Genomic DNA, 10,117 nt, shown 5'->3' on the forward strand with positions numbered 1-10,117 from the left:
AAAACATTACAATATCCCATTTAGTATTAGGGATGGACAAAATGGCAAAATATTATATCAAGATATATATCTTAATTTAACAAAAGATTTTCTTATCTGTTGATAGTTATTATCAGGACTAAAGTCACGTTATTATTTCAGTTAAAAGACAGATTTTTGCTCCGAGTGAAGGTTGTGGTTTGAAACTCTTATTGATTAGCAGAGAATGACAAAAGTCTGATAAACAGCAAAACCTGATACAATTCTTAATCAATGATCTGTTAATATCTGTTAAACCTCATCACTGTGCTTACACAATGTATAAGCACCATATTGATATATATTGGACTTTTGTTATGTTGCAATTCATGACAATTATATTGCAACAATCATTGATATGATTTTATTAGCTGTTTAATAAGAGCTATAATTCCAATGAGTTTCATCAATTTGTGACACCAGGGATGAGTACATAATGTGCAAATATTTTTAGATTTCATAGTGACAAAACAATGTTCGAGGCACATATGCTCTTGTCGACCATCAATGGATTGTTGACAAATCAGAGACAAGACAGGAAACATGTTTGAAACCAATGCAGATGCAGCACGTGCAGGAATTTAAACAGTGATGGGTTAGTGAAATCGTTAGTCCTGTTAAGAGCAAAGACTTTTCAAAATAAAAAGGGGTGTGTTGAGCCTTGTTAAACACTGTTCACAAGTGATATTCAAATGCAAATCTAAACTAACTTTTTAAAGAAATCATATAAACTCATATAAAGTATTAGGGATATAAGAATACTGCATGCAAATGCTTAATAACAGTGTGATCTTGATCTAATTACTTGCAATAATCCAATGATTAATGTTATTAATTTAACTACTTAAGCAAATAATTGTGCTCTACTGAGCCTCTTTTCTGTTTGATCAAATTAGGGTAAGATTAGATTTAAAAGGACAATAATAAGAATGGGGTTGTGATATTGTTTAGTAGCAATGTCGAGCTATTTATGTATTCTATGAAAGTAAAAAGTTCTGGTATCATAACGACATTGAGCAAGAACAACTCTGCTGTGGCTGTGAATGTTTCTCAGAATCCTTTTGGGTCATTTATAAAGTTCTACCAGAGTACTTTCTGACATAAATAGCATTATTTTCATATTCATAGGTACATCAGCTTTCTCAAATCACAGTTTTTCTCTTCAGAGACACTGTTGATTGAATGAATTGGAATACTTAGAACACAGCTCATTGTTATATCATGAATAAACATAGATTATATCCTCAGAAGGACTACTGCAACATGAAAATATCGCACCGGGGTATTATTCATCTAGAATATGCATGCAAATCCATTATATCTAAGAGTTCAAAACTGCGCTGCCAACGATGGCCTTTCTAAATGGGACTTTTACTGATCAAAGTGCAAAGTGCATAAAGCTATTCTGAAAGCTGAGATAATAACTGCTGGAAGACAGAAATAAAAAGTGCTGTAGATGATGGGCCGGATGCATAGGGAAAGGGAGAAGTTTACATTTGCACTTACAGGTTTTCTGGTGAAACAGAGGTAGCGAGTGACCTTGGATTTGAATAAGGCGTCCTTCCACAGGTCGGCGTCAGAGCCATCTGTTGTTTGTGCAACCTACGTGGAAAAAAGAGGGAGGAAAAAAAACAAGGAGTGAAAAAAACATGCAGGAGGTGGGATAAAGTTAATGTATGTATGCCACAAGCGTGTTGCTCTTGCCTCTTCCCTTGCATACTAGCCTTAATTAACGCTTGCCTACACTAGCGCTCCATCTCATTAGTGCTCTGTGTGGGTAAAGGAGTCTTAGCCTCCAAAAACGTGGCTAAAAATACCATCCCTTGGGACCAGGCTGATTAAAGATGCCCTGACAAAGGATCTGCCCTAATAAGGAAACCAAACTTCAGTGTGCTTCAATGGAAAAGCAGGGATTTTATTTGCGGTAAATGTGGAATGTGTATTTGTAAAAGACCTACCATTGTATCCCAAGACACAGGTGAACTGACAACACTGCACAGGCACCTTGAATATGTTTACTGCTATACCCAGTGTGTATTCATTCTATCATTTAATGAGACAACTTCTCTAAGAATGAATTACTGAGGATTTAAACCAATTCCACGTGGATGGCCAAATAAGTCTAAATTCAGAGATGTACGCTGCTTGTCCTTGTACAATAAGCTCATTCGTGGTTGTAAATGATCAGTGGAGTCAGTAAAAAAAAATAGATAGCATCATATTGACAGCATGTGGGCACCACAAGTCAAGCTCAAGGTCCTAAACTACATTGCTATGTAAATGCAGTTGTGGAGGGCATAACGATAAAGCAAAATATAACCCACATACTGCATCACCAACACTCCTCCATCGCTGGAGCAAATACGGTTGGCTGAAACGTCATGTTCCATTGGCTATCATGTGAGAATCACCTAAATAACTGCCAGAGTTATTTTCTAAAGGGATCCTTTACAAAGAAGAGTCAATCTAATGAGGTTCATTCAAATGAAGAAGTCATAGATCTCTGCACCCACCCACACACATTACCCCTTGACAATAATGATGAATGACCCTGGTGACTGGTGGGGGAAACATGGCATGGGGAGATTCATGCAAAACCACCACTGACTAGATGAGATGCGAGCAGAGACTAGAGTGGGGAACAGAGATAGATAGTGGGATGAGAGAGAGAGAAAGAGCAGAAGATGAGCAGAGAGAGGGATTGTGGGGCGTCTCCACCAGCAGTTCCATGAAAGGTCCCAGAAGGAGCCTATACATCACCAGCCTCCCTCTTCTTTACAAGACAACCCGTCTTGGCCACTTTTTCCAGGTCAGTAGCCAGCGCATCCTGTCAGCGTAAACAAAGGGCTCGCTTTGTGAAACCCAAAGTCAAGCTGAGGAGTAACGAGGGCACGGTCCTCCTCGGAGGCACCTCAGGCATCATCCTGCCACAGCCACCGGCAGCAAGGATGCTACGCAGCTTGAATTTGAAACGCCAACTGCTGAGCCACGGCAGGAAAGGCATGTGTAAAGTTGCAGTGGCTCTTCTCTCACACTTTCAGGCCTGCCACTGTCTGGCTCCATCATTACAGACTTCAAGAGGAACGCCACATGTCTAATAAGAGACGTCACGGCTATGATATTAAAATAAGGGTGTAACGTTTGATGTAAAATGCAGTGACAGATTCAACTGCCACTTCCTAAAATCTTACGCTAACAGTGATCTGAAAGCCCACCTATGAAACAAGTCTTAAGGGGGTGCTGCATATTCCTATGAAGCATCTCTGGAGACCGACATCACCAGCAAGTTGCTATGAAGCACTATGAAGCACAGCTGTGAATACAAAGATATAAAGGCACACCATCAAAAATCTCCACTGAGTGAAACCAGGTGGAGATGAAAAGTAGAGGAAAAAAAACTTCTCTTTACATAAACAGAGAAAAAATGAACAAAAAAATATATTTTCTCTCAATTGAAAAGAGATGCTGACTTACAGGCACAGTTACTTTGAAAAGTTCTTTTATTTTCAGTAATAGTTTGACATTTTTGCAAATGTGGTTATTGGCTAACTTGCCGGGATGTAGATAATATAACTCTATTCTATGCATCAAGTAGCCTAAGGAGGAGACATTAAAGCCAGGGGACACCTAGTTTAGATTAGTTTAGCTTAAGAGTGGAAGCAGAGGGAGCAGCTTGGCTCTGGTCAAAGTTGACAGAATACGCCTGCCAGTATCATGACCTGTGTTCCGATTCATGGATCGCATTCTTTGGTGGCTGCATCTGAAGACCGACTGCGACACAATGGTCAAGGAAAAATATGAAAGAGAAGCTGTAAGGAGTTAAGAAAAGAGAACCACGGTGCACTTGCTGTCTACTCACAAAATGTATGGTACTCTGTGCTGTATGCAAAGTGCTGAAATGTTGAAATAATATAATAAGGTGAAGACTATACATGGAGAAAAGCTTATATGAGTGGAGATTATTATATTTTGTGTGCATTCCACTATTAGAAGCTTGAAATGACCTTTACATTTGTATTTAGCTCTGATGTGGATTTTATAAACTATAAGTTTAATATGCCTATTGTTGGGAAATCCATCAGTTCTGGATCGTTTCATTAGAATAATATTAATAACAATGTTCTGTTATCTATATTTACATGGGTCTGTCCAGGTGCAACTACGAGGTTGTGTCGCTCTAAATGTTGCTGCCTCAAACAACTGTGGGGCGGCATTTTCTCCTTTCCTTTCATAAAGGATGGTCGGATGTTTCCTATGCTGAAGGAGACATTGAAGCTCTTATAATGGCTGCCGCGGAAATACTTCCGGGTGATTTCACTGAGTAAGGAAGGTTCCTAAGCAAATGGACTATTCAAATGCACCCTCACCCTTTTCAAAGGCTTCTTCAAACGGAACTGACAAATGTGTCCTTTCATTCCCAAGCAATGAAGAATCCAACGGTTGGATGCTTTTCAGGCCACCCTGATCCAGGATTGCACGGCGTTAACAAAGCTAACAAGCTAGCTATGTGGGTGGTTGAGCTGCATTATGGGCAGCTGCTCAGTGTAGCTAAGTAGAGGCAGGAGAACCTGATAGCAAATAGGAAATCCTCCTTAGACCTAACCATCTCGTTTCGGTTCAGCCGTAGCGGCCAACTCAAATTGGGACACAGTTTGAGCCTCAGTTAGAAAAGGATATTTTTTTGGTTTTTTTAATCTCTGTAAGAACAAAGTTTTGTCGGTTCAAAAGGGGACTTCCATGCCGCAACTGTTACTTGAAAAAACAAACTCTTCTGTGGATTGTCTCAGCTCAAAACCAATCAGTGTCACTTATATCTTTTTTATAAACAAATGAAACAAACAATTGTATATTGTAGTTGTATCTTTGAGTTTTAGACAGAACTCCACTAGTTGTTTTTACCCCTACTCGCATTCTTAATGCTAAGTGCTGCCTTGCCTCAGCTCGAAAACTTAGCACACAGACATGAAAATTGTTGCTGTCCTCTTCTGGCTAGACAACAAATAACCTCACCAAAATTTCAAGCTACACCTTCAAAGGACAGGTGATTTAAAGCAGCTATTTGGGATTGTAAACCCACACATTCCAGCCAATCAAAGCTATAACTAGTCATCTTCAAATAAACGTACATTTCATTAACAAGTTTGTGGGCATAAAATATCAAATGCTGAGGTGAATCTAAAACACACACAAACATCCACTTTGCAACCTGTGCACAGAGAGTGAGTGTGCAGGAGTCTGCTCATGGTGTTTGATGTTGGGTGGTTGCTAGTGCTTCAGAAAAGCTCCTGATCCCAGCGGAGCAGTGTTTGATCTGGGCCTGTGCTCTCCTGCGCTGGAACAACTTGCTCAGAGTTCAGAGATGTGAGCGCACCGCACCAGAGAGCAAAAGAGTTAATCAACCCTTTGATCTGCAGTATCAAAAGTACGGTAAGTATGGTAAGCAGCCAGTGTTAGGGAGGAATTTGCAAGGAAGTCTAGTACGAAGAGAAAAACAAATCAATACAGCGTTATATCCTGAGATTTACCTTTGTCAGCACTGCATTGGTAAAATGTTGCTGAAGATGGGACAAATGCATTTGAAAGATTCCTCAGAGTCTGAAAGTCCTTGAACTTTATCGTAGAAGATGATTTGAACTTTGCATAGATTTGATATTAATATTTTTTCCTCTTAAGAAAATGTTTCCTATTCTACAAAGGAAAACTAACACAGGTAAACTTTACCAATGAAAATGGTTGTGTTAAAGACTATAGGCTTTAAGCTATTGGTACGGTAACCCTGTTTCCCATTTGTCTTTGTTCATCAGCTGGGTTACTCTTCCAAGATTTATAAACAGTGAAAGTCTGCGTTTCTTAGTTTCAGCAGCAGTTTCTCTCCTACTTGGCTGTGAACAACTCTTTCCACTGAAAGTCAGTGGTGAAAATATTGGCACACCCAACAGTAACGAGTGGTGCGCTCTGCCTCACACTGGTGCTGTGCTGTCCACTGTTTTCAACACCCGGCTCTATCTTCATTATGATTGGATTTGAGGTTTACTCAATATAAGGCAAATGTTGGTTTGTACAGTTTACAGCTTGTCACACGGTTGCTACAACATTGCTGTGTAAAGAAAGAAGTAAAAAAAAAGTACAATGACCAATAGTCTGAGTTTATACTATGCCCTTGTGTTTTTTTTGCGGCAGTATAAATTCAGAATCTACATCATGATCCACAAGCACAGACATATTCAAAACACGTCCACACACCGCTTCTCAGATGCTGTGATATTGTTATTGTCGGCTCAGGATGGCTTAGTTTGCTAGACTCCTCTATCTGTGACGCAAAACACTAACAGTATTGGCTTAATTTACTGACAGGTCAAGAGGGCATGCAAAAGGTCAATGTGACAGTGAGGGCCCTCTGCTGGATCACGAGGCAAACTACGTCAGACAGTCTGATGCGCCTCTTGACTGTAGATATCCAACATGGCATTACAGTTCCAATATGAGCCCCTCTGCCCCCCCAAGTTCAAATTAATTTTCATTTTTCATATATAAAGTGACAGTCTATTAGTGACATGAGTAGTGTCCTATATATATTTATATGTCAACACTCTTTGAATGATGTACCAAGTCTAAACTAATTACAAATTTCCAACTGCTGCTCTATAACCTGTAGATTAACAAAAAACTTTTAAAAATAAGCTGAGCAGCTATTATTAGGTGAAATCTGTACCATATTCAGATTTGAGCCCCCCCAGAACATCCACAGTATTTGCATATCAGCTGAAATGTAAGGGCGCACTGAAGCAGCAGAGGAGGAAGTCTGATGGGGTTTCTGTGTTTGTCACTGCCGCGTGGTGTGTACACAGTTTCCCTGCCAGTGGCTCCATTCTAATGCCAACCCACCATCATCTGCCAGAGATTAGAACAAGCTGGGTGTGCAGGGTGGAGCAGGAAGAGATAAAAACTGGGGGGAAGCGAGAGGGTTGGGAGGCAACGGGTAAAGGCAAGAAAGTCTGAATAGGAAGAGGGAGCAGGAGGAAGAGAGAATCTGCCCCTGAGCTTGTTCTGTGCTTTGTTAAACTTACTCACACTCCTCGCTTTTTAACCTCTCTAACTCTTTCGCAACAAGGGAAGAGCTTATATAAACCTGTCCATCCTGCACTACTTCACATCCTGACACAATCCTATTCACCGTGCAGTTGTACTTGAGCATAAGGGGGGTACACCTAAATAACTCTGGTGGGCATCAACCCAACATAATTAAACTTTTGCCTCTGGTGTGTCTGTTATACTGGCGGCAACCAGTAACAATGTCAGGAAGGGAATCATCCTAATCATCAAAGTAAACTTAATGAATAAGTCATCTAACAAAAAACACCATGGAAAGCTGCCAACCTCCTGGCTGTGCGTCATTATATACAATCAGTAACAACAATTACACACATAACCGATGCAAGAGATAAGCCTCTAATTGCAACTCTGACTTTTAAATGAGATGGGGGAAAAAAAACACAATACCTTTAAAACATCAAGCCATCAATAGATTAAAATAATTACTCACAACCCAGAAGTCATCAGGGGCCTTATTTAGCGAAGTGACAAATCCAACTGCAGAGATGGGATCAGCAGGCAGCTGGTTACTCACATCAGACATGTTGGAAATCTGTTAGAAAAGAAGAAGAGACTCATCAGACCAATAGGGCTAAAAAAACTAAACATACATGTTATTTGAGACAAACAGCTCAATGGAAACTCATTTTAAACAGGAAAATGCAAACATAAGGAAATGGACGCAATACAGATGGTGAAACTAAGTGGGAGTTGCATCCTTCTGGGTCAATACATGGAGAACGAACAAGGTTTTTCTTGGCTAAAATGACCACATTATTGACTTCTTGATGAGGCTAATTAGGATCCAGAAGAAAAAGTGGCTTCCTAATCAAGGATCAAATGACAAGTGAGACCAGTGACAAAACAGCATTGGGAGACCACCCAGTGACTTCACCAAATCACAAATTAGGCAGAGTGATCACATATTTTCAAGGAAGTCCCAATCAATTGCTGTCTATTCCTGTCCAAGGGAATTTTTGCCTAATGGGCATGCAAGCCTTTTACAGGGTGAGTGGCTGTGCAAAGGTTCCCTTATGCAATGTTATTAGATTAGCTTTAAAGCATTCTTGTACTAACTGACAAAGTTGCTGCATTCAATCTTGATGTTTACGAAATCTATTGCAATTACACTGATGGAATTAGGGGATTTGCTCCAGAAACAGCTGTCTCTTTAACAAATGTTAGATAGCCGTACTTATTCAAATGAAACACGATAGCAAATTGGCTAATAGGATGAGGGATCTCTTTGTAACATTAATTTGTTCAAAATTAGCCTTGTTTTCCAGCACAACATCAAGGCTTTGAGACTTATCCTGCAAGGGCGAAGAAACAGAAATCCAAACTTATTTCTGTCTCATATGTGGAAAGAATCACTGTGTTCTCACCCATGGTGACCCAACAGGAATAGTGAGTCTGTGATATCCGACAATAGGTTAATAATGACTGTAGGACACGTAAACATGTAGCATTTCAAGCGTAGCCTCCAATATACAATTTGAGGTGATAATAATGTTAATTTTAGAGATACAACCATTGGAAATGCCTCCGATAGTACAGAAATTTGCAGTCTTAAAGTCGATTAATTCCTCTACTTCTTCACCTCTCCAATAAAGTAGTCGTGCTGTACTGTTTTTAGAGCAGCGAAGAATTGATTTGCAGGATTGAAGCATTAGCCGGAGCTAGCTAAAAAGTCAGCAATTTTTGCTCACGCTGGATAGTCCTAAAAGTAAAACTGTGATCTTTACTGTATGCAAGACTTCAGTTTGGGTTGCACTATATATTCGTTCTGAGATTTATATAGTATGAAGTTGTAGTCGCACTGTTTGATGCTGAATATACTCTATACATTTTCTGTTTAATGGAAGAAATTGTTGTGTATGAGTGTTCATTTTCATTTATGCCTGTCAATCTAGAAAATAAAAGACCTTCATTTTCTGTATGTTTTCCCCCCAAAATGGTCTGGTATTTGTATGATTATTAATATTATGAATATTACTAAATAAAAGTTAAATAACTATCACAAAACTGATGAGGAATGACTGCTTTAGTTTCCCATTATGCAATAAAACTAATGTAAAGTGTTGAGAGGGAGTGAGCAGCGGGTTAACATATCACTAATCCATGACTCTTTATGTCATATCACTTTAGCTAGCTTACACCTAGGGGCTATGAAACATATAAAACTAGACTCATAATCATAGAGTGACATAATGAGGCATCAGGCAGCTGATTTAGAGCCAGACAACAATCAACATAAACCCACAAACTACCCTGGTTGATTATAGTCTGTAGTTAGCACCGTGTAGCTAGCTCATTCATTAAGTTCCTCACTCGTTCCTCACTCTCATCTTCACCTCCTTCCTGTTGTCTGCGTTTGTGCAAACTTTACGGTACACTCCCTCAGATGTGCACGTGACACATGACGTCGTTTCTGAACACCAGGACTCGTTACAGCAGCTAATGAATCCTATAGAAACAAACTCTCTGCGCCATTACACACAGGAGAGAGACTGAAAACCACAGTCCTTCACGTGGCGTCTTCTGTTAACTGGTTAAACATTTAGTTGAATTGACCAGTGTAAACGTGTGTGGTTTGTTTTACCTGTTCAGACGTGTCTTCCTGCTGAACCCACTGTGGACCAGTCTATGCTCTGGACTTCACCCCCGCCAGCCACTCCGGGTGTTGTGGGTAATTAATAATTAACCAAGCATTCAGGTGATCATGATCCTGACTGTGTACATTTATTCGTATGCTTATTATTATTATTATTATTATTTTTCATTAATCTTATTAAGAAAACGGAACACTTTTATAAAAAGACCATCTATATAAATAGGGTCCTATTAGCATTTATTATTATTATTATTATTATTATTATTATTATTAGGGCCCGAGCACCGAATGGTGAGAGGCCCTATTGAAATTGTAAGGATTATTATTATTATTGTTGTTGTTGTTGTTGTTATTTCATTAGTAGTAGTAGTAGTAGTAGTAGTGGTATTAACT

The 10,117-nt window shown here is 39.4% G+C and overlaps 1 protein-coding gene across 4 annotated transcripts in view; it reads right to left on the reverse strand.

The window, feature by feature from the left end:
- Positions 1 to 9,796, reverse strand: part of mvb12bb (multivesicular body subunit 12Bb) — a 35,817-nt gene extending 26,021 nt beyond the window's left edge. For all 4 annotated transcript variants that reach the window (XM_053421711.1, XM_053421709.1, XM_053421710.1 and 1 more), the window contains exons 1-3: positions 9,713 to 9,796; positions 7,562 to 7,663; positions 1,525 to 1,620 (exon numbers count right to left, since the gene is read on the reverse strand). In XM_053421711.1, the coding sequence (XP_053277686.1) occupies positions 1,525 to 1,620; positions 7,562 to 7,654 (189 nt within the window). In that variant the 5' untranslated portion in view covers positions 7,655 to 7,663; positions 9,713 to 9,796. The remainder of the gene's footprint in view (positions 1 to 1,524; positions 1,621 to 7,561; positions 7,664 to 9,712) is intronic.
- Positions 9,797 to 10,117: the final 321 nt, after the last annotated feature.

The sequence above is a fragment of the Pleuronectes platessa genome, chromosome 4 (genome assembly GCF_947347685.1).
Source record: "Pleuronectes platessa chromosome 4, fPlePla1.1, whole genome shotgun sequence".
Classification (NCBI taxonomy): domain Eukaryota; kingdom Metazoa; phylum Chordata; class Actinopteri; order Pleuronectiformes; family Pleuronectidae; genus Pleuronectes; species Pleuronectes platessa.